General features: G+C 35.0%; 1 protein-coding gene across 1 annotated transcript in view; it reads left to right on the top strand.

Moving 5' to 3' along the window:
- Hydr1 (abhydrolase domain containing Hydr1) overlaps nt 1-25245 on the top strand; it is a 175549-nt gene that overhangs the window by 31764 nt on the left and 118540 nt on the right. The window contains exons 2-3 of the mRNA XM_089089648.1: nt 19674-19840; nt 23145-23364. Coding sequence (XP_088945774.1) covers nt 19674-19840; nt 23145-23364 — 387 coding nt within the window. The remainder of the gene's footprint in view (nt 1-19673; nt 19841-23144; nt 23365-25245) is intronic.

Here is a 25245-nt window from a genome sequence, read left to right as displayed (position 1 = left end):
GGTCCTTTCTAGGAGTAAAAGAGATTGGAGGGGAATCAATACGTCTCTCTCAAGCCAGTTTATTTCCCAAAAGGATGTAGTTACAATTTGAGACAACTATTTTTGTTCAGTATAGTAGAATGGTCCAGCAACTATATCTTTAGGAGTATTGAGCATGTCAAATTATGGTTTCGTTTAGAAAATCGGGCTCCCTCTCCGTTTCGCTGCATGGAGTAGCATATGGGCGTGTTTCTTGCTTCCATTTCTAGGTTTCTTCTCATATTGTGTGTTTGTTGTTGGAAACTTATGATTTGGTATTTATACTTATGCTGGTTCATGATTTTACTTGTGTGAAAGTCTGTTGTTTCTTGCTTCCCTTGTTAGGTTTCTTCTCATGTTGTGTGTGCGATGTTGGAAACTTATGATTTGGTATTTTTACTTATGCTGGTTCATAATTTTACTTGTGTGAAATTCTGCTGTTTCTTGCTTCCCTTGCTAGGTTTCGTCTCATGTTGTGTGTGTCTGTAGCTGGAAACATATGATTTGGTATTTTTACTTATGCTGTTTCATGATTTTACTTGTGTGAAAGTCTGTTGTTTCTTGCTTCCTTTGCTAGGTTTCTTCTCATATCATGTGTGTGTTGTTGGAAACTTATGATTTGGTATTTTTACTTATGCTGGTTCATGATTTTACTTGTGTGAAGGTCTGTTGTTTCTTGCTTCCCTTACTAGGTTTCTTCTCATGTTGTGTTTGTGTTGTTGGAAGCTTATGATTTGGTATTTTTACTTATGCTGGTTCATGATTTTACTTGTGTGAAAGTCTCTTTTTTCTTGCTTCCCCTGCTAGGTTTCTTCTCATGTTGTGTGTGTGTGTTGTTGGAAACTTATGATTTGGTATTTTTACTTATGCTGGTTCATGATTTTACGTGTTTGAAAGTCTGTTGTTTCTTGCGTCCTTTGCTAGATTTCCTCTCATGTTGTCTGTGTGTTGTTGGAAACTTATGATTTGGTAATTTTACTTTTGTTGGATCATGATTTTTCTTGCGTGAAAGTCTATTGTTTGGTGCTTCCCGTGCTATGTTTCTTCTCATGTCGTGTGTGTGTTGTTGGAAACTTATGATTTGGTATTTTTGCTTATCCTGGTTCATGATTTTACTTGTGTGAAAGTCTGTTGTTCGATGCTTCCCTTGCTAGGTTTCTTCTCATGTTGTGTGTGTGTTGTTGGGAACTTATGATTTGGTATTTCTACTTATGCTGGTTCTTGATTTTACTTGCGTGAAAGTCTGTTGTTTCTTGCTTCCCTTGCTAGGTTTCGTCTCATATTGTGTTTGTGTGTTGGTGGAAACATATGATTTGGTATTTTTACTTATGCTGTGTCATGATTTTACTTGTGTGAAAGTCTGTTGTTTCTTGCTTCCCTTGCTAGGTTTCTTCTCATGTTGTGTGTGTGTTTTGTTGGAAACTTATGATTTGTTATTTTTACTTATGCTGGTTCATGATTTTACTTTTGTGAAAGTCTGTTGTTTCTTGCTTCCCTTGCTAGGTTCCTTTTCATGTTGTGTGTGTGTTGTTGAAATCTTATGATTTGCTATTTTTACTTGTCCTGGTTCATGGTTTTATATGTCTGATTTGATGTCACGGGGTGTGCTCCGGTCGATTTTTCACCTAATGTCGTCTGTTTGTTGTTGAAAAAACAATTTGTTTAATTTCACCTAGGTTCGGCTTTTGATTTTACTTTGTGAGGTTTATGCTGTTGCTTGATTCCTTCGCTATGTTCATCCTAGCGTTGTGTGAGTGAGTTGTGGGAAACTTATGATTCGGTATTTTAAATTATGGTGGTTCATGATTTTACTTGTGTGAAAGTCTGGTATGATTGTATGGTATGTATGGTATTGTAAAAGTATGGTATGATTTTGGTTCATGATTTTACTTTTGTGAAAGTCTGTTGTTTCTTGCTTCCCTTGCTAGGTTTCTTCTCATGTTGTGTGTGTGTTGTTGAAAGCGTAGGATTTGGTATTTTTACTTATGCTGGTTCGTGATTTTACTTGTGTGAAAGTCTGTTGTTTCTTGCTTCCTTTGCTAGGTTTCTTCTCATGGCATGTGTGTGTTGTTGGAAACTTATGAGTTGGTATTTTTACTTATGCTGGTTCATGATTTTACTTGTGTGAAAGTCTGTTGTTTCTTGCTTCCTTTGCTAGGTTTCTTCTCATGTTGTGTTTGTTTTGTTGGAAACTTATGATTTGGTATTTTTACTTATGCTGGTTCATGATTTTACTTGTGTGAAAGTCTGTTTTTTCTTGCTTCCCTTGCTAGGTTTCTTCTCATGATGTGTGTGTGTGTTGTTTGAAACTTATGATTTGGCATTTTTAATTATGCTAGTTCATTATTTTACTTATATGAAAGTCTGTTATTTCTTGCTTCCCTTGCTAGGTTTCTTCTCATGTTGTGTGTGTGTTTTTGGAAACTTATGATTTGGTATTTTTGCTTATGCTGGTTCATGATTTTACTTGTTTGAAAGTCTGTTGTTTCTTGCTTCCCTTGCTAGGTTTCTTCTCATGTTGTGTTTGTGTTGTTGGAAACTTATGATTTGGTAATTCTACTTATGATGGTTCGTGATTTTACTTGTGTGAAAGTCTGTTGTTTCTTGACTTCTTTGCTAGGTTTCTTTTCATGTCGTGTGTGTGTTATTGGAAACTTATGATTTGGTATTTTTACTTATGCTGGTTCATGATTTTACTTGTGTGAAAGTCTGTTGTTTCATGCTTCCCTTGCTAGGTTTCTTCTCATGTTGTGTGTGTGTTGTTGGTAACTTATGATTTGGTATTTATACTTATGCTGGTTCTTGATTTTACTTGAGTGAAAGTCTGTTGTTTCTTGCTTCCCTTGCTAGGTTTCTTCTCATATTGTGTTTGTGTGTTGCTGGAAACATATGATTTGGTATTTTTACTTATGCTGTGTCATGATTTTACTTGTGTGAAAGTCTGTTGTTTCTTTCTTCCCTAGCTAGGTTTTTTCTCATGTTGTGTGTGTGTATTGTTGGAAACTGATGATTTAGTATTTTTAATTATGCTGGCTCATGATTCTACTTTTGTGAAAGTCTGTTGTTTCTTGCTTCCTTTGCTAGGTTTCTTCTCATGTTTTGTCTGTGTTGTTGAAAGCTTAGGATTTGGTATTTTTGCTTATGCTGGTTCTTGATTTTACTTGTGTGAAAGTCTGTTGTTTCTTGCTTCCTTTGCTAGGTTTCTTCTCATGTTGTATGTGTGTTGTTGTAAACTTATGATTTGGTATTTTTAATTATGCTGGTTCATTATTTTACTTTTATGAGAGTCTGTTGTTTCTTGCTTCCCTTGCTAGGTTTCTTCTCATGTTGCGTGTGTGTGTGTTGTTGTAATCTTATGATTTGGTATTTTTACTTATGCTGGTTCATGATTTTACTTGTGTGAAAGTCTGTTTTTTCTTGCTTCCCTTGCTAGGTTTATTAACATGTTGTGTGTGTGTGTTGTTGGAAACTTATGATTTGGTATTTTTACTTATGCTGGTTCAATATTTGACTTGTGTGAAAGTCTGTTATTTCTTGCTTCCTTTGATAGGTTTATTCTCATTTCGTGTGTGTGTTTTTGGAAACTTATGATTTGGTATTTTTACTTGTGCTTGTTCATGATTTTACCTTTGCGAAAGTCTGTTGTTTCTTGCTTCCTTTGCTAGGTTTCTTCTCACGTTGTGTTTGTGTTGTTGGAAAATTATGATTTGGTATTTTTGCTTGTGCTGGTTCATGATTTTACTTGCGTAAATGTCTGCTCTTACTTGCTTCCTTTGCAAGGTTTCTTCTAATTTCGTCTGTGTGTTATTGGAAACTTATGATTTGGTATTTTTACTTATGCTGGTTCATGATTTTACTTGTGTGAAAGTCTTTTGTTCCTTGCTTCCCTTGCTAGGTTTCTTCTCATTTTGTTTGTGTATTGTTGGGAACTTATGATTTGGTATTTCTACTTACTCTGGTTCATGATTTTACTTGTGTGAAAGTCCGTTGTTTCTTGCTTCCCTTGCTAGGTTTCTTCTCATGTTGTGTGTGTGTTGTTGGAAACTTATGATTTGGTATTTTTACTTATGATGGTTCATGATTTTACTTGTGTGAAAGTCTGTTGTTTCTTTCTTCCCTTGCTAGGTTTCTTCTCATGTTGTGTGTGTGTGTTGTGTGTGTATTATGATTTGGTATTTTTACTTATGCTGTTTCATGATTTTACTTGTGTGAAAGTCTGTTGTTTCTTGTTTCCCGTGCTAAGTTTCTTCTCATATTGTGTGTGTGTTGTTGAAAACTTATGATTTGGTATTTTTACTTATGCTGGTCCATGATTTTACTTGTATGAAAGTCTGTTGTTTATTGCTTCCCTTGCTAGGTTTCTTCTCATGTTGTGTGTGTCTTTGTTGGAAACTTATGATTTGGTATTTCTACTTATGCTGGTTCATGATTTTACTTGCGTGAAAGTCTGTTGTTTCTTGCTTCCCCTGCTAGGTTTCTTCTCATGTTGTGTGTGTGTGTTGCTGGAAACATATGATTCGGTATTTTTACTTATGATGGTTCATGATTTTACTTGTGTGAAAGTTTGTTGTTTCTTGCTTCTCTTGCTAGGTTTCTTCTCATGTTTTATGTGTATGTTGTGTGTGTCTTATGATTTGGTATTTTTGCTTATGCTGGTTCATGATTTTACTTGCTTGAATGTCTGCTTTTTCTTGCATCCTTTGCTAGGTCTCTTCTAATGTTGTCTTTTTGTTGTTGGAAACTTGTGATTTGGTATTTTTATTTATGCTGTTTCATCATTTTACTTGTTTGAAAGTCTGTTGTTCCATGCTTCCCTTGCTAGGTTTCTTCTCATGTTGTGTGTGTGTTGTTGGGAACTTATGATTTGGTATTTCTACTTATGCTGGTTCATGATTTTACTTGCGTGAAAGTCTGTTGTTTCTTGCTTCCCTTGCTAGGTTTCGTCTCATATTGTGTTTGTGTGTTGCTGGAAACATATGATTTGGTATTTTTACTTATGCTGTGTCATGATTTTACTTGTGTGAAAGTCTGTTGTTTCTTGCTTCCCTCGCTAGGTTTTTTCTCATGTTGTGTGTGTGTGTTGTTGGAAACTTATGATTTGGTATTTTTACTTATGCTGGTTCATGATTCTACTTTTGTGAAAGTCAGTTGTTTCTTGCTTCCCTTGCTAGGTTCCTTCTCATGTTGTGTGTGTGTTGTTGAAAGCTTAGGATTTGGTATTTTTGCTTATGCTGGTTCTTGATTTTACTTGTGTGAAAGTATGTTGTTTCTTGCTTCCTTTGCTAGGTTTCATCTCATGTTGTGTGTGTGTTGTTGGAAACTTATGATTTGTTATTTTTAATTATGCTAGTTCATTATTTTACTCGTATGAAAGTCTGTTGTTTCTTGCTTCCCTTGCTAGGTTTCTTCTCATGTTGTGTGAGTGTGTTGTTGGAAACTTATGATTTGGTATTTTTACTTATGCTGGTTTATGATTTTACTTGTGTGAAAGTCTGTTGTTTCTTGCTTCCCTTGCTAGGTTTCTTAACATGTTGTGTGTGTGTGTGTTGTTGGAAACTTATGATTTGGTATTTTTACTTATGCTGGTTCATGATTTTACTTATGTGAAAGTCCGTTGTTTCTTGCTTCCCTTGCTAGGTTTCTTCTCATGTTGTGTGTGTGTTGTTGGAAACTTATGATGTGGTATTTCTACTTATGCTGGTTCATGATTTTACTTTTGTGAAAGTCTGTTGTTTCTTGCTTCCTTTGCTAGGTTTCTTCTCATGTCGTGTGTGTGTTGTTGGAAACTTTTGATTTGGTGTTTTTACTTATGCTGGTTCAAGGTTTTACTTGAGTGAAAGTCTGTTGTTTCTTGATTCCCTTGCTAGGTTTCTTCTCATGTTGTGTGTGTGTGTGTTATTGGAAACTTATGATTTGGTATTTTTACTTATGCTGGTTCATGATTTTACTTTTGTGAAAGTCTGTTGTTCCATGCTTCCCTTGCTAGGTTTTTTCTCATGTTGTGTGTGTGTTGTTGGGAACTTATGATTTGGTATTTATACTTACTCTGGTTCATGATTTAACTTGTGTGAGAGTCCGTTGTTTCTTGCTTCCCTTGCTAGGTTTCTTCTCATGTTGTGTGTGTGTTGTTGGAAACTTATGATTTGGTATTTTTACTTATGCTGGTTCATGATTTTACTTGTGTGAAAGTTTGTTGTTTCTTTCTTCCCTTGCTAGGTTTCTTCTCATGTTGTGTGTTTGTTGTTGTGTGTGTGTTATGATTTGGTATTTTTACTTATGCTGGTTCATGATTTTACTTGTGTGAAAGTCTGTTGTTTCTTGTTTCCCTTGCTAAGTTTCTTCTCATATTGTGTGTGTGTTGTTGAAAACTTATGATTTGGTATTTTTACCTATGCTGGTACATTATTTTACTTGTATGAAAGTCTGTTGTTTCTTGCTTCCCTTGCTAGGTTTCTTCTCATGTTGTGTGTGTCTTTGTTGGAAACTTATGATTTGGTATTTATACTTATGCTGGTTCATGATTTTAATTGCGTGAAAGTCTGTTGTTTCTTGCTTCCCCTGCTATGTTTCTTCTCATGTTGTGTGTGTGTGTTGCTGGAAACATATGATTCGGTATTTTTACTTATGATGGTTCATGATTTTACTTGTGTGAAAGTTTGTTGTTTCTTGCTTCTCTTGCTAGGTTTCTTCTCATGTTTTATGTGTATGTTGTGTGTGTGTTATGATTTGGTATTTTTGCTTATGCTGGTTCTGGATTTTACTTGTGTGAAAGTCTGTTGTTTCTTGCTTCCCTTGCTAGGTTTCTTCTAATGTTGTGTGTGTGTTGTTTTAAACTTATGATTTGGTATTTTTACTTATGCTGGTTCATGATTTTACTTATGTGAAAGTCTGTTGTTTCTAGCTTCCTTTTCTAGGTTTCTTCTCATGTCGTGTGTGTGTTGTTTGAAACTTATGATTTGGTATTTTTACCTATGCTGGTTTAGGATTTTAATTGTGTGAATGTCTGTTGTTACATGCTTCCCTTGCTAGGTTTCTTCTCATGTTGTGTGTGTGTTGTTGGGAACTTATGATTTGGTATTTCTACTTATGCTGGTTCTTGATTTTACTTGCGTGAAAGTCTGTTGTTTCTTGCTTCCCTTGCTAGGTTTCGTCTCATATTGTGTTTGTGTGTTGCTGGAAACATATGATTTGGTATTTTTACTTATGCTGTGTCATGATTTTACTTGTGTGAAAGTCTGTTGTTTCTTGCTTCCCTCGCTAGGTTTTTTCTCATGTTGTGTGTGTGTGTTGTTGGAAACTTATGATTTGGTATTTTTACTTATGCTGGTTCATGATTCTACTTTTGTGAAAGTCAGTTGTTTCTTGCTTCCCTTGCTAGGTTTCTTCTCATGTTGTGTGTGTGTTGTTGAAAGCTTAGGATTTGGTATTTTTGCTTATTCTGGTTCTTGATTTTACTTATGTTAAATTGTGTTGTTTCTTGCTCTCTCGGTGGTTTTCTTCCCGTATCGTGTTTGAGTTCTCGTAATCTTATGATTTGGTATCTTTACTTCTGCTGGTTCACGATTTTACTCGTGTGACAATCTGTTGTTTCTTTCTTCCTATGCTAGGTTTCTTCTCATGTTTTGTGCGTGTTTTTGGTAACTTATGATTTAGCATTTTTACTTATGCTGGTTTACGGTTTTACTTGTGTGAAAGTCTATTGTTTCTTGCTTCCATTGCTAGGTTTCTGCTCATGTCTTGTGTGTGTTTGTTGTTGGAAACTTATGATTTGGTATTTTTACTTATGCTGGTTCATGATTTTACTTATGTGAAAGTCCGTTGTTTCTTGCTTCCCTTGCTAGGTTTCTTCTCATGTTGTGTGTGTGTTGTTGGAAACTTATAATTTGGTATTTTTGCTTATGCTGGTTCATGATTTTACTTGTGTGAAAGTCTGTTGTTTCATGTTTCCCTTGCTAGGATTCTTCTCATGTTGTGTTTGTGTTGTTGGAATCTTATGATTTGGTATTTTTACTTATGCTGGTTCATGATTTTACTTGTGTGAAAGTCTGTTGTTTCTTGCTTCCCTTGCTAGGTTTCTTCTCATGTTGTGTGCGTGTTGTTGGAAACTTATGATTTGGTATTTTTACTTATGCTGGTTCATGATTTTACTTGTGTGAAAGTCTGTTGTTCCATGCTTCCCTTGCTAGGTTTCTTCTCATTTTGTGTGTGTGTTGTTGGGAACTTATGATTTGGTATTTCTACTTATGCTGGTTCATGATTTTACTTGTGTGAAAGTCCGTTGTTTCTTGCTTCGCTTGCTAGGTTTCTTCTCATGTTGTGTGTGTGTGTTGTTGGAAACTTATGATTTGGTATTTTTACTTATGATGGTTCATGATTTTACTTGTGTGAAAGTTTGTTGTTTCTTGCTTCCCTTGCTAGGTTTCTTCTCATGTTGTGTGTGTGTGTTGTGTGTGTGTTATGATTTGGTATTTTTACTTATGCTGGTTCATGATTTTACATGTGTGAAAGTCTGTTGTTTCTTGTTTCCCTTGCTAAGTTTCTTCTCATATTGTGTGTGTGTTGTTGAAAACTTATGATTTGGTATTTTTACTTATGCTGGTCCATGATTTTACTTGTATGAAAGTCTGTTGTTTTTTGCTTCCCTTGCTAGGTTTCTTCTCATGTTGTGTGTGTGTTGCTTGGAAACTTATGATTTGGTATTTCTACTTATGCTGGTTCATGATTTTACTTGCGTGAAAGTCTGTTGTTTCTTGCTTCCCCTGCTAGGTTTCTTCTCATGTTGTGTGTGTGTGTTGCTGGAAACATTCGATTTGGTATTTTTACTTATGATGGTTCATGATTTTACTTGTGTGAAAGTTTGTTGTTTCTTGCTTCCCTTGCTAGGTTTCTTCTCTTGTTTTATGTGTATGTTGTGTGTGTGTTATGATTTGGTATTTTTACTTATGCTGGTTCATGATTTTACTTGTGTGAAAGTCTGTTGTTTCTTGCTTCCCTTGCTACGTTTCGTCTCATGTTGTGTGTGTGTGTTGCTGGAAACATATGATTTGGTATTTTTACTTATGCTGTTTCATGATTTTAATTTTGTGAAAGTCTGTTGTTTCTTGCTTCCCTTGCTAGGTTCCTTCTCATGTTGTGTGTGTGTTGTTGAAAGCTTAGGATTTGGTATTTTTGCTTATGCTGGTTCTTGATTTTACTTGTGTGAAAGTATGTTGTTTCCTGCTTCCTTTGCCAGTTTTCATCTTATGTTGTGTATGTGTTGTTTGGAAAATTATTATTTTGTATTTATAATTCTGCTGGTTCATGATTTTACGTTCGTGAAAGATTGTTATTTCTTGCTTCCCTTGCTAGGTTTCTTCTTATGTTGTATGTTTTTTGCTGGAAGCTTATGATTTGGTATTTTCACTTATGCTGGTTCATGATTTTACTTGTGTGAATGTCTGTTGTTTCTTGCTTTCCTTGCTAGGTTTCTTCTCATGTTGTGTGTGTGTTGTTGGAAACTTATGATTTGGTATTTTTACTTATACTGTTTCATGATTTTACTTGTGTGAATGTCTGTTATTTCTTGCGTTCCTTGCTATGTTTCTTTTCATGTTGTGTGTGTGTTGTTGGAAACTTATGAATTGGTACTTCTACTTGCTCCTCCTATAAATATTAATTTTTTAGAAGTCTGCTGTACCTTTCATTCTTTGCTAGTTTATTTGTCAGATCCTGTGAGTTTCTTTTTGAAATTATGAGTTTATATTTTTACTTATGCTGGTTCAAGATTTTACTTGCGTGAAAGTCTGTTGTTTCTTGCTTCCCTTGCTAGGTTTCTTCTCATGTTGTGTGTGTGTTGTTGGAAACTTATGATTTGGTATTTTTACTTATGCTGGTTCATGATTTTACTTTTGTGAAAGTCTGTTGTTACATGCTTCCCTTGCTAGGTTTCTTCTCATTTTGTGTGTGTATTGTTGGGAACTTATGATTTGGTATTTCTACTTATGCTGGTTCATGATTTTACTTGTGTGGAAGTCCGTTGTTTCTTGCTTCCCTTGCTAGGTTTCTTCTCATGTTGTGTGTGTGTTGTTGGAAACTTATGATTTGGTATTTTTACTTATGATGGTTCATGATTTTACTTGTGTGAAAGTTTGTTGTTTCTTTCTTCCCTTGCTAGGTTTCTTCTCATGTTGTGTGTGTGTGTTGTGTGTGTGTTATGATTTGGTATTTTTACTTATGCTGGTTCATGATTTTACTTGTGTGAAAGTCTGTTGTTTCTTGTTTCCCTTGCTAAGTTTCTTCTCATATTGTGTGTGTGTTGTTGAAAACTTATGATTTGGTATTTTTACTTATGCTGGTCCATGATTTTACTTGTATGAAAGTCTGTTGTTTTTTGCTTCCCTTGCTAGGTTTCTTCTCATGTTGTGTGTGTGTTTGTTGGAAACTTATGATTTGGTATTTCTACTTATGCTGGATCATGATTTTACTTGCGTGAAAGTCTGTTGTTTCTTGCTTCCCCCGCTAGGTTTCTTCTCATGTGGTGAGTGTGTGTTGCTGGAAACATATGATTTGGTATTTTTACTTATGATGGTTCATGATTTTACTTGTGTGAAAGTTTGTTGTTTCTTGCTTCCCTTGCTAGGTTTCTTCTCATGTTGTGTGTGTATGTTGTGAGTGTGTTATGATTTGGTATTTTTACTTATGCTGGTTCTTGATTTTACTTGTGTGAAAGTCTGTTGTTTCTTGCTTCCCTTGCTAGGTTACTTCTAATGTTGTGTGTGTGTTGTTGAAAGATTATGATTTGGTATTTTTACTTATGCTGGTTCATGATTTTACTTGTGTGAAAGTCTGTTGTTTTTTGCTTCCATTGCTAGGTTTCTTCTCATGTTGTGTGTGTGTTTGTTGGAAACTAATTATTTGGTATTTGTACTTATGCTGGTTAATGATTTTACTTGCGTGAAAGTCTGTTGTTTCTTGCTTCCCCCGCTAGGTTTCTTCTCATGTGGTGAGTGTGTGTTGCTGGAAACATATGATTTGCTATTTTTACTTATGATGGTTCATGATTTTACTTGTGTGAAAGTTTGTTGTTTCTTTCTTCCCTTGCTAGGTTTCTTCTCATGTTGTGTGTGTTTTTTGTGTGTGTGTTATGATTTGGTATTTTTATTTATGGTGGTCCATGATTTTACTTGCCTGTATGTCTGTTGTTTCTTGCTTCTCTTGTGATGTTTCTTCTCATTTTGTGTGTGTGTTGTTGGAATCGTGGGATTTTGTATTTTTAATAGGACTTGCTCATGATTTTACATTCATGAAAGTCTGTTGTTTCTTGCTTCCCTTGCTAGGTGTCTTTTCATATTGTTTTTGTGTTGTTGGAAACTTATGATTTGGTATTTTTACTTATGGTGGTTTACGATTTGACTTGTGTCAAAGTCTGTTGTTTCTTGCTTCCCTTGCTAGGTTTCTTCTCATGTTGTGTGTGTGTTGTTGAAAGCGTATGATTTTGTATTTTTACTTGTGCTGGTTCATGGTTTTACTTGTTTGAAAGTCTGTTGTTTCTTGCTTCCTGTGCTATGTTTCTTCTCATGTTTTCTGTGTGTTGTTGGAAAGTTATTATGTGATATTTGTAATTATGCTGGATCATGATTTTACTTGCGTGAAAGTCTGTTGTTTCTTGCTTCCCCCGCTAGGTTTCTTCTCATGTGTTGAGTGTGTGTTGCTGGAAACTTATGATTTGCTATTTTTACTTATGATGGTTCATGATTTTAGTTGTGTGAAAGTTTGTTGTTTCTTGCTTCCCTTGCTAGGTTTCTTCTCATGTTGTGTGTGTGTGTTGTGTGTGTGTTATGATTTGGTATTTTTACTTATGCTGGTTCATGATTTAATTGTGTGAAAGTCTGTTGTTTCTTGTTTCCCTTGCTAAGTTTCTTCTCATATTGTGTGTGTGTTGTTGAAAACTTATGATTTGGTAATTTTACTTATGCTGGTCCATGATTTTAATTGTATGAAAGTCTGTTGTTTTTTGCTTCCCTTGCTAGGTTTCTTCTCATGTTGTGTGTGTGTTTGTTGGAAACTTATGATTTGGTATTTCTACTTATGCTGGTTCATGATTTTACTTGCGTGAAAGTCTGTTGTTTCTTGTTTCCCCCGCTAGGTTTCTTCTCATGTTGTGAGTGTGTGTTGCTGGAAACATATGATTTGGTATTTTTACTTATGATGGTTCATGATTTTACTTGTGTGAAAGTTTGTTGTTTCTTGCTTCCCTTGCTAGGTTTCTTCTCATGTTGTGTGTGTATGTTGTGAGTGTGTTATGATTTATTTTACTTGTGTGAAAGTCTGTTGTTTCTTGCTTTTCTTGCTAGGTTTCTTCTCATGTTGTGTCTGTGTTGTCGGAAACTTATGATTTGGTATTTTTACTTATGCTGGTTCAAGATTTTACTTGTGTGAAAGTCTGTTGTTTCTTGCTTCTCTTGCTAGGTTTCTTCTCATGTTGTGTGTTTTTGGAAACTAATGATTTGGTATTTTTACTTATGCTGGCTCATGATTTTACTTGTGTAAAAGTCTGTTGTTTCTTGCTTCCCTTGCTAGGTTTCTTCTTATGTTGTGTATGTGTTGTTGAAAACTTATGATTTGGTATTTTTACTTATGCTGGTTCATGATTTTACTTGAATGAAAGTCTGTTTCTTGCTTCCTTTGCTATGTTTCTTCTCATGTCGTGTGTGTGTTGTTTGGAAACTTATGATTTTGTATTTTTACTTATGCTGGTTCATGATTTTACTTGTGTGAAAGTCTGTTGTTTCTTGCTTCCCTTGCTAGGTTTCTTCTCATGTCGTGTATGTGTTGTTGGAAACTTATGATTTGGTATTTTTACTTATGCTGGTTCATGATTTTACTTGTGTGAAAGTCTGTTGTTTCATGCTTCCCTTGCTAGGTTTCTTCTCATGTTGTGTGTGTGTCGTTGGAAACTTATGATTTGGTATTTTAATTATGATGGTTCATGATTTTACTTGCGTAAAAGTCTGTTGTTTCTTGCTTCCCTTGCTAGGTTTCTTCACATGTTGTGTGTGTGTTATGATTTGGTATTTTCACTTATGCTGGTTCATGATTTTACTTGTGTGAAAGTATGTTGTTTCTTGCTTATCTTGCTAGTTTTCTTCTCATGTTGTGTGTGTTGTTGGAAACTTATGATTTGGTATTTTTAGTTATTCTGGTTCATGATTTTACTTGTGTGAAAGTCTGTTGTTTCTTGCTTCCCTTTCTAGGTTTCTTCTCATGTTGTGTGTGTGTGTTGTTGGAAACTTATGATGTGGTATTTTTACTTATGCTGGTTCATGATATTACTTGTGTGGAAGTCTGTTGTTTCTTGCTTCCCTTGCTAGGTTTCTTCTCATGTTGTCTGTGTGTGTTTCCGGAAACTTATGATTTGGTATTTTTACTTATGCTGGTTCATGATTTTACTTGTGTGAAAGTCTGTTGTTTCTTGCTTCCCTTGCTAGGTTTTTTCTCATGTTGTGTGCTTGTTGTTGGAAACTTATGATTTGGTATTTTTACTTATGCTGGTTCATGATTTAACGTGTGTGAGAGTCTGTTGTTTCTTGCTTCCCTTGCTATGTTTCTTCTCATGTTGTGTGTGTGTTGTTGGAAATGATTTGCTATTTTTACTTATGCTGGTTCATGATTTTACTTATGTGAAAGTCTGTTGTTTCATGCTTCCCTTGCTAGGTTTTTTGTCATGTTGTGTGTGTATTGTTGGAAACTTATGATTTGGTATTTTACTTATGATGGTTCATGATTTTACTGGCGTGAAAGTCTGTTGTTTCTTGCTTCCCTTGCTAGGTTTCTTCTCATGTTGTGTGTGTGTTGTTGAAAACTTATGATTTGGTATTTTTACTTATGCTGGTTCATGATTTTCCATGTATGAAAGTCTGTTGTTTTTTGCTTCCCTTGCTAGGTTTCTTCTCATGATATGCGTGTGTGTGTTGTTGGAAACTTATGATTTGGTATTTTTACTTATGCTGGTTCATGATTTTACTGTTGTGAAAGTCTGTTGTTTCTTGCTTCCCTTGCTAGGTTTCTTCTCATGATGTGTGTGTCTGTTCTTGGAAACTTATGATTTGGTATTTTTACTTATGCTGGTTCATGATTTTACTTGAGTGAAAGTCTGTTGTATCTTGCTTCCCTTGCTATGTTTCTTCTCATGTTTTGTGTGTGTTGTTGGAAACTTATGATTTGGTATTTTTACTTATGCTGGTTCATGATTTTACTTGTATGAAAGTCTGTTTTTTCTTGCTTCCCTTGCTAGGTTTCTTTTATTTTGTGTTTGTGTGTTGTTGGAAACTTATGATTTGGTATTTTTACTTATGCTGGTTCATGATTTTACTTGTGTGAAAGTCTGTTGTTTCTTGCTTCTCTTGCTAGGTCTCTTCTCATGTTATGTGTGTGTTGTTGGAAGCTTATGATTTGGTATTTTTACTTATGGTGGTTCATGATTTTACTTGTGTGAAAGTCTGTTGTTTCTTGCTTCCCTTGCTAGGTTTCTTCTCATGTTGTGTGTGTGTGTGTTGTTGGAAACTTATGATTTGGTATTTTTACTTATGCTGGTTCATGATTTTACTTGTGTGAAAGTCTGTTGTTTCTTGCTTCCCTTGCTAGGTATCTTTTCATGTTGTGTGTGTGTGTGTTGTGTGTGTGTTATGATTTGGTATTTTTATTTATGCTGGTTCATGATTTTTCTTGTGTGAAAGTCTGTTGATTCTTGCTTCCCTTGCTAGGTTTCTTCTCGTGTTGTGTGTGTTTTGTTGGAAACTTATGATTTGATATTTTAACTTATGGTGGTTCATGATTTTACTTGTGTGAAAGTCTGTTGTTTCTTTCTTCCCTTTCTATGTTTCTTCTCATGTTGTGTATGCATGTTGTTGGAAACTTATGATTTGTTATTTTTACTTATGCTGGTTCATGATTTTAATTGTTTAAAAGTCTGTTGTTTCTTGCTTCCCTTGCTAGGTTTCTTCTCATGTTGTGTGTGTGTTGTTGGAAACTTGTGATTTGGTATTTTAACTTATTCTGGTTCATGATTTTACTTGTGTGAAAGTCTGTTGTTTCTTTCTTCCCTTGCTAGGTTTCTTCTCATGTTGTGTATGCATGTTGTTGAAAACTTATGATTTGGTATTTTTACTTATGCTGGTTCATGATTTTACTTATGTGAAAGTCTGTTGTTTCTTGCTTCCCTTTTAGGTTTCTTCTCGTGTTTTGTGTGTGTGTTGTTGGAAACTTATGATTTGATACTTTTACTTATGCTGGTTCATTATTTTACTTGTTTGAAAGTCTGTTGTTTCTTGCTTCCTTTTCTAGGTTTCTTCACATGTTGTGTGTGTGTGTGTTGTTGGAAACTTATGATTTGGTATTTTTTCTTGTGTTGGTTCATGATTTTTCTTGTGTGAAAGTCTGCTATTTCTTACTTCCTTTGCTATGTTTCTTCTCATGTTATGTGCGTGTTGCTGGAAACTTATGATTTGGTATTTTTACTTATGCTGGTTCATGATTGTACTACTGTGAAAGTTTGTTGTTTCTTGATTACTTTGCTATGATTCTTCAAATGTCGTGTGTTTGTTGCTGGAAACTTGTGATTATGTTTTTTTACTTACGCTGGTTCATGATTTTACTTGTGTGAAATTCTGCTGTTTCTTGATTCCTTAGCTAGGTTTCTTCTCATGTCGTTTGTGTGTTGTACGAAAAATTTAACTTGTTCCCTGCTTTAGCTCAAAAACCTTTTCTGTTTTTTAATTTCTGTGTCACAGGCGTGCAAAAAAAGTATTAAAAAATGTTGGGAGGGGGGGGCAAAAAGTTGGGGGCTTTCTGCGTCTCAAGCGCACAAAACAAAGTATTAAAAAATGGGGGGGGGGCAAAAAATTGGGGAGAGGGGGGCCTTCGAGGTTGGGGTAGGGGACCTTGGAGGATGAGGTCCTTGATGGCTAGGGTTATTGATGTTTGCTGTCATAGATGTTCAAATCCATAATCGTCTCACATAATCCCATATTGTGTACTTGTTGATTCTAAGACATGTAAAAAAAAGTTGAAAAAAATATCATGTTAAAAAAATAATATAAAAAAAAGTTAAAAATAAATAAAAAAGTATTAAAAAATGGGGGGGGCAAAAAAGTTGAGGGGAGGGGGGCCTTGGGGGTTGGGGTAGGGGACCTTGGAGTTTGAGGTCCTTGATGGCTAGGGTCATTGATGTTTGCTGTCATAGATGTTCGAATCCATAATCGTCTCACATAATCCCATATTGTGTACTTGTTCATTCTAACATGTAAAAAAAGTTAAAAAAAATAATATGAAAAAATAAAATAAAAAAATAATATAAAAAAAGTTTAAAAAAACTTCAAAAAAAGTGTAAAAAAATGAGGGGGGCAAAAAAGTTGGGTGGAGGGGGGGGGCTTGGGGGCTGGGGACCATACAACACTGTTCAAGTGGAACTTGTGTATTATAATGGCCACAGAGTTTCACCCCAAATCATCTTCTAAAATGTCTCAAACTGTTTCACCCAAAAAATCCCTAAAATGTTGATTAATTGGATTTCGCCCAAATAATCCCCTAAAAGAAATTTCTGCGTGTTCCTTTGTTTCGGCATCCCTGCGCTGTCACATTTGAAATTCCCAGGATACCATTTCACGCGTAAAATACATTCAATCTGTGTTGTATCTCGTTTGAATTTCTGATATATCTAAGGTGTTCCTAGTTACACTATTAAGGCTTTGAAAGAATATTAATATTTATCTCTCAGACCAAAGAAAATGAAGCCTTTTAGTTTCTTAATTCCCCTCATGTTACATTGTAATTCCCCGTCAGATTATGCAATCAATTTCCCAGAAATATTGCCTGATCATGTCCCCTTCGTAGATCAATAACATTGTCCCGTTAGTATTCATTGCGCATGTGCTTTTTCCCCACAGTATTTCCGAGTTCCCTGATTGACCTTGAAAGAGGTACCTTTAAAGTACCAAATAGTACCTTTCTTATCTGGCAATGATGTAAACTCCCGTCCGCGTCAACAAACAGAACCATGGATAAATTATGTAAGATCAGTACCTTCTGACCCATTCCTACTCACATGTTTGTTTAACCTGGAGGATTATAAACCCCTGGTTGATGATGTTGGACCATGGAGATTACAATAGTATCCTCTTTATGCCTCCCAGCCTCTCCATTCCAGAAATAGCACCAAAAGTGTCATATTGGACATTGGAGCATGGCACTTTTCTAAAGAGCTATTAAGACGAAATTATAGGAGTTATTAAGCCATTAATTGAATTCTGTGTGTATCCTACTAGTCCTCATAGAAAAAAAATCATTCATAACAAATTACATAATGCTAAAAATTGTAATAAAATATTCTTTTTATTTATGGTTTACGACTGGGCTTGCCAGTCTCTTTGATAGCCTACTTCATTTACATCTAGCAAAAATACCCCTTCTCCTACGTTTTCAATCGCTTCCCAGCAACGGTCAAGGCTTTCAACCTTCAGGGGACTCAAATTTTCAATTGATGTTAACAGCTTACAGTGAAAAGAAAAAAACTATTTCTTCATTTTTCTCAAATGAGCTAAAAATTTCTTATTTAGGGTTTGAGACCACGAAAATCGATTAGCTCTTTTGAAATTTGGATTCCCTTGTATTTTGACTCTCTGAGGTGAGGGGGGCCTTCTTTTTAGCTTCTTAGACCGTAAAAAATTGATTAGCTATTTTTAAATCCCCGTTTTCTGGGCATTTGATCCTCTTTGGACAAAAATTTACGTTTAAAGGTACAAAATGGCACGAAACTTTACCTTGCTATGGCATGATTTCTTTTGCTACTTAAAAGTGCACTAGATTTGGCCGTTTCCTTTCAAATGAGCCCTCTACCAACATTCTACGACCACACTTTCGGTGCAATCACCTCTAAGGAGGGGAAAAAGAAAATAGGGGACACATCAGTGCTTCCCATGCAAAAAAGATTGGGCGCTGTAATTCTCGTTTAATAATGTAATTCTCGTTTAACTCGTTTAACCATGCTCATTCCAATAGTGCGCTTTTCGTTTCGATACCGACGCCGTTTTCGAGGACATCCAAGCTCTTTGAAAATGCCCATAAATTGGTTTTCGCAATAAAACTTCTACTCTAAATATTAATGAAATACCATTATGAGTTACCATTTGTGAATCAGCGTTAAATAGTAATGTTTTCACTACTACTACTACTAACAACTCACCGCAGCACCAAGCCGCCTCAGGCCAACACAACTACGCACGCTCCTCCTCCACCCCAATCTATTCAAAGCCTTCCTTTTTACACCCGCCCACGAAGTTTCCATTTCCTGTAAATCTTTCTTTATGACGTCCTCCAACCCCGAATGAGGACAACCTGCTTTCCGTTTAGCTCTAGACGGCTGGCCAAAAAGAAAAATCTTGGGCGATCTGTCACCTTTCGTCCTCAAAATCTGCCCTAGCCATTTCAGCCATTTTTTCATTATGGCCCTAGAAAGTGCTATTGAACCCCTTTTTTAGCATAACCTATTTTTTGAAATACGGTCAGTCAGCCGGGTACCAAGAACAATACTTAAGCAATTTCTCTGGAAAACATCTAGAAAATCTTCATCTGCTTTTCAGAGCGTCCATGCTTCAGAGCCATTTTTGACCACTGTCATTACTGTAGCTTCTAATACTTTAATATTGGTTTTCAGATTTATCTTCCTATTCTTCCCAACTTTTTTAAACTGTGAAAAAACACCTGAGCCTTGGCTATTCCATTTATAACATTTTTAACACTGCTCCCACCATCCTTACTAATAATACTACCAAGGTAAGTGAAGCTGCCCACCTGATCAATCTTTTCATTACCCAATGTCACTTTTTCATCTTCACTTATTCCTAGCCTTAGTGACTTAGTCTTCCTAACATTAATTTTCAAACCAATTCTAGCACCCTGAACTCGCAAAACCTCTAAAACTTCATTTATTTTGCTCACACTTTCATCTAGGATGCTTAAATCATCAGCATAATCCAAGTCCAGGAGACATTTTCCTCCCCATTTGATTCCGTGGTCTCCCATTGCCTTTCCTGTGCTCCTTAAAACAAAGTCCATCAAAATAATTTTGATGGACCATGGGAGCCACAAAGGCTCCCGTGAAGCCTTTGTGGGGATTTGTAGATTGTTATGTAATTATTTTACTGATATATGAAAAATAAATCTATCTATCTATCTATCTATCTAATCCATATAAAGGGGGATAGAACACAACCCTGCTTAACTCCTGATTTAATACAAAACCAGCTGCTAACCTCATTTCGTACCTTAACCGCAGCAGTGTCATTCTCGTACATAGCACTAATCACTTTAATGTATTTGTTTCACTTTAATGTTTTCACTAGATAGCGTTTTACGAAGCGCATTTCTAAATTTTTGTTACTATATACTGTGGTTTGCTCTTTACTAGGTTGTAGTTATCGGTGCATTCATGATTCATGATCGGTTTAAGTTTGTATTATTATAGAACTTTATTTTTGCTCGTCTTAGGTTATAATATGGCTCTTTACTTTTCTTTCAAGAACTTATTTTTCAAAAATGTTTTTTAAAATTAAAATTTCAAAAAGATCGACATAAATTGATTTTCTTAGATAAATTACAATTTTTTTTCTTTCGTTTTTCAGAGGCCTAATTTATGGTGTGGCAACCCCAAGTTCCATGATTTTTTAAATCAATTTGTTCCAGTATTCAGTGAAAAGTTTTGGCCAACGATATGGTGTTTTGAAGCTCGGGCACAGACAGTTTTTGCTAGTCTTCTAAGATCTCGCATAGCTCCTATTTCGTACTCCAGGTTCGTTTTCCACTTCCATTTGTTCTGCTTGTCTCATGCCTATTTGATCATTTTTCTCTTTTTTAGTTTTTTTTTTAGTTTTGTTAAGTTTTTGGAAGCACAGAAATGCATGCTTCTTACCTCGTTTTCAGACGCTTAATTTCTGTTTTCACGAAAATTGTTGTTTTGCGACAGAAATCATTCGTATTTATTGCAAGCTCATTCATCATGACAGCTTTTGGGTAATACGTTGAAGCTTTCGAACTGATCCGCTGAAAATCACAACGATTTTAAGCGGATTTTAAACTTATTTAGCAGTGGGGATTTCTGAAAAATTGACTCACTTGATTTTGTGAGAAGCTGTTCTTAATATCTTGTTGCTTGCTTATAAATCGCATAAAAAGAAACATTAGCTTATAACGTTTTTTGTTTTCAACTCAACCCCATTGTTCAGTACTTCGTGTGCGTTTTGACAAATGAAACAGAACGATCTGAAATGAACAGATCTATATCCACACATGCCTCATGTGTCCGAAAAAAAATCAGCTGTATGAAACCAGGGGTACAGGGTATATTTATCATATAGTTGCCACATCACTTGATCGAGAAAAGAGGCACCCATTCAACAAGTGAATGTGTGCAAATATATTCTACCAAAAAATGTCTATTGTGAAAACTGAATGATGAATTTATATCAAGTTTCTTGTAGAACTTGAGAAATCAGCTAGACAAACATTTGAAATTTTAAGTGAAACTTATGGGACAATATTTTATCTTAGACAGGTGTGTTTGAGTAATACAAACGAGTTTTGGGGGGAAGGGACAATGTGAAAAGATGATGAACATTCAGAATGCTCAAGATATGCAAATTTTTACCAAAAACAGTTCGTGAAGTGATTGAGGGTGGCCGAGGATTGAACGTCCATGCAGCGGCTGAGGTCGTTGGTATGAGTAGGGTAGGTGTTTGACTTATTTGTGTCCGATAAGGGAAAACAGTGCCGTAAAGATGTGTGCCTTGGTAGCTTGAATATATCGTAATGAGCTTTGTTCGAATCCGTTTTGTTGGAATCAGGTTTTACATGGAACGGAACATGGATTCTGCGAATGAGACCCTGAAAGTAGACACCAGTCAATGTAGTGGAAGTCTCAAGATCCTCAAGACCAGAAAATATCATTCTGATCAAAGTTGTAATTCAGATCTATTTTGTTTGTCTTGTTCAACGTTAATAGAAACATGATTAATGTGATTCTCTGTGAAACAACTGCTAGTCAACAGTAGTACATTGATAAGTCGAATGGACTGAAAGGAAAAATAATTGTAAAAAAGGCCCCAGTTGTGGAGTGATTGGTGGATATTATATCAGGCAAATGCATCGGCTTACACGGAACTATCAGTGAATCAGTTTCTAACCACCTAAATGGGTCATTAACTTCGTTTTCTTAGCTTCTGTTAATGTCATAATTTAACAATTGTTAACAATGTTTTAATATCACTCCTGAAAAACCGGTAAGTTACGATCACTTACGTCATTTCTTGTTGTTCATCCCTTTCTTGTTGTTCAAGTTGTATCTGTTAGTGGAAAGATGGCTGTCGCAATTTCAATAATTCAAAAACCCATTGAAACCCATTTGAATTGAGAAACCTATTTAGATTAGTATCTCTTTTTAAATAAGTTTAATAAACATGAATTTTCCATAAAAAATAAAGAGCGAATTCAACACTTAAGACAATCATATATTAGCTTATGCATAATGCCAAAGAATTTTCTATGAGAAAGCAATGTAGCCTAAAACAAACTGAAATTACAATGTTTTTCAGAAATTAAAGAATGATTTTAAAACCTAAAATGAACAAAAATAAGGTCATATAATTAGTAAAAATAAAAGTAAAAATAGGACTTTTTCTGAATTAATAGATGAAACCTAGAACCTCAAGAAATTAAAATGAAAAACTCAAGTGAGACTCGCAATGAACAGGAAGATAATTTCAAATTAGTGATTGACGCTTTTATTTGTATACTTACAAATATCTATTCTTTAATTGAGATGGAATTAAAAGGAAATAGATTGACGAAAAAAAATGCCCTTGCTCAAAAACATTACTTGTTTTGTTTCGGATAAACTTTACTGGAAATATTTATTAATGGAAAAACACTCTTCAAAGTATATATAATTTCCAGTTCAACGCAAATAACGGAAAAAAAACACAACAAACAATGATAGAATTAATCGAGGGTAGGTAGAACTCGAAAGGGTTACGGATGTACTTTGTGCCGCCAATTATGTATCGTCTCCTTGTATCCAATGTCTTTATTTATCCAATTATGTAGCCACATCATTTGTTAAATATGGATTCGCAGTGTTTTTATTTTGGACTTGTACATCATTTGTGGCATACAAAAGCTATGTACTGAGTTTAATCTTAGGACACTCATATTACAATTTTAACCTCATATTGGGAATTAGTTACTTTCTTATCCTTAAATACCAATTTGGGTTTTTGCATGTCGGTCATAAAATGTTAAGCGTGGAGACATTGGAATATTTATCTTTGTTTTAGGCAAAAGACCAAAATTTACAGTTACTTAAGCTCAGGCTCATGTACATTAATTAGTTCTGGGCAGAAGGTACAACTCCGAAAAAAAATATGAAAAAAGGTAAATTATAAGGAAAGTATTGGATGTTAAAGGAAATGTTGTAACCATCATGAGAATTGGAAAGAGGGGGGGGGGCAAAGGCCCAAATGTGCTATGTGGTGTTGCTTGCTTTGACTACTGAAAAATTTGAAAATAGACCAGTTGCTTTAGTGAGATATTCAGACTGAAGTATTTGGTTATTTTGTGAATATTCTCCAGTAGGCTGTATTTCTTATAGTTGTGACTTTTACTTCTTTTACTTTTCTATCTTGTTGTTTTCTTTTTTCTTTTTAATTTGTCTTTGTTTTTATTTATTTCTAACTTACTTTGCTGCAAATATTTGGAGCAAATAAGTATATAAATAAAATAAACTACACTATTCAATTCAGATAAATACAATTTGTTTATTGAAACGTACTCTCTTCGCTCCATGGTGTAATTAGTCGATGTTTTTTTTAGAAGAAGGGAAGGAGTAAGAGCCCAAATATAAAATATTATCTCCTTGGTTTTATGATGGCTATAGAAATAAATTTTTCCTCATTTTGACTGGGGTTTCCCTCTCCTAAAATACAACACTAATACTATTGTATTAGGTATGATTTTGTTTTCTCAGGTGTTGGAATTCTTGACTGTGTAGGACTTTTCTTCTCTTTTGTTAGTCCTAAGGTTATTTTTTTATTTTTTTGCAGGGAGATTTTTCAGCTGAGCGATGGTGGGGAAGTTTGCCTTGACTGGACTGAACCTACCCGATTTGCTGATTCTGCACCAAGACCTGTCGTAATTTTTCTGCCCGGATTGACAGGGCATAGCCAATCTGATTATATAAAATCATTAGTTAAAGCAGCATTGAAAGTTAATGCAACTGCTGTTGTTTTCAATAATAGGGGACGTGGAGGCATCGGTATAAAGGTACCCTTTGTGATACTTACCCAGCACAGAACAAGTTTACACGCAATTTAATTCCAGCCCAAATACTTTTTTTCACCGGCAGTAACCGACATCTCGACTTCTAGTCTTTTCTCACTATTTTTAACTGCTTGTTCTCTGCGGTGAAGCAGAGCCATTTCTAGGGTTGGTGATGCCCGGGTAAAAATTAATTATTGCACCCACCTCCCGACTAAAATATAAGAAAAAAATCCGAATCAAAGTGAAAATTTTGAATAAAGTGGGCAATCCCCCAGCCACCGCCCAGCTGCCGTGCCCAGGGCAGCTGACCCAGTTGCCCCCCCCCCCTAGGAATTTCTCTTTAGTGAAGCTATCCCTGTAGGTATTTTTGCAAATACATTTTTTACTCTCTAGTTGAACGCTTCCTGAAATATTTAGTTGTTATTTAAATATATTCTTGAGTCAGGAATCAAAAGCTATATTTTAAGTGACTCTGAAAGGAAAAATTGATATTTTCGAATGGAATTCTATTGAAAGCAGAAGAACAGTTTGATGCTTCTGTGAAAAAAAAAAAGAAAAAAAATACTACAGACTGTAAGGATTCATGGTTAACATATTTTTTAGGTACTTGTATAATATACCCCCTGCAGCTCAAGTTGTTCCTGCATTGACGCAATGTAAACAGCTTTCTTTCGCAAGTTTCTTTCAACTTAGTATCAGAAAAGACAAAGACAAGACAGAATAGATGGAAAATATATAATTTGGGCTATATATGTGCACATTGGGGGTGGGGTAAAGTATTTGGACAGTGTGAAGTCAGAAAACAAATCTTACTTAATAATGTTAGAATAATTGTAGCTAACACATTTTGTATGCAAACCTACTATACTTTACCCCCCCCCCTCCTAATGTGCAAATATATAGGAAAAATTTGTTTCCAAAGTATTATATTTTTATCATACTTAGGTATATTTTATTAGGATTAACCTAACTTCATTTCTTGAGCTGCAGGGGTTGCATCATACAAGTACCATTTTTTATTTTTCAAGAAAACCAAAAAAAAGTTTTGGACCCTTTCAAGGGAACTTCATTTTTATTTTAATCTTGTAAAACGTGCTATGTATGCAGTTCTATTAGCGAAACACACCAAACTTAGAAAATCTAACAGTAGATTATTTTATTCTCGTGCAGAATGCCAGTAGTAAACTTGATGCTATATCTATATTTTGAAATGTTAGATTTATAGTAGTTAAATGTAAAGCATCCTTGTTGTGATTATTTTTGGATTGAAATGAAGAATACTAAAATATAGAGCCTGATTCAGGATTAAAAGTATAAAAATTGACAAAGGTTAGGATCAAAATTCTAACCAAAATTTTGCCTCTAATTGCCTCTAAAAGTTTTCTCGTTTATTGTAATATATAGAGCGCTTTATGAAAAACACTGAGCAAAATTATTGACTACTTTGATACTCCAAAAGATTAAAAAAAGAGAAAAAACGAGAGAAACAAGGCCATCGATTATACAAAATAAAATTAAGTAGAGCTAATTCTAAAACTATACGAACAGGACACAACAAGGAAACTTTTTCTGGATAACATTAGCATCAAGAAATATCGTAATAGAGTAATACAAGGATGGTTTCTACTTTTATGATTTAAACGATGATATGTGTCTTTTGTATTTTCTTTAAAGGAAAACGCAGGATAATTTTTGAGGCAGATAGCCCCCACTTTATCTTTAGTCATTTCCACACTTTTTTTTAAGTCTGAATCCCGCTTAAAAAATTGTAATTTCCATGTGACTTCCGCTCGTTTTTCTTCATTCCATGAAGAATATTCAGGATTACTAAAATCAAAATAATCAAAGCAAAGCATTCTTAAATAGTTGTTTCTCACTTTTCTT

Source organism: Artemia sp. Qi Xiang Cuo, chromosome 5, assembly GCF_049724085.1.
Source record: "Artemia sp. Qi Xiang Cuo chromosome 5, ASM4972408v1, whole genome shotgun sequence".
Classification (NCBI taxonomy): domain Eukaryota; kingdom Metazoa; phylum Arthropoda; class Branchiopoda; order Anostraca; family Artemiidae; genus Artemia; species Artemia sp. Qi Xiang Cuo.
This window is presented reverse-complemented; position numbering and strand designations above follow the sequence as displayed.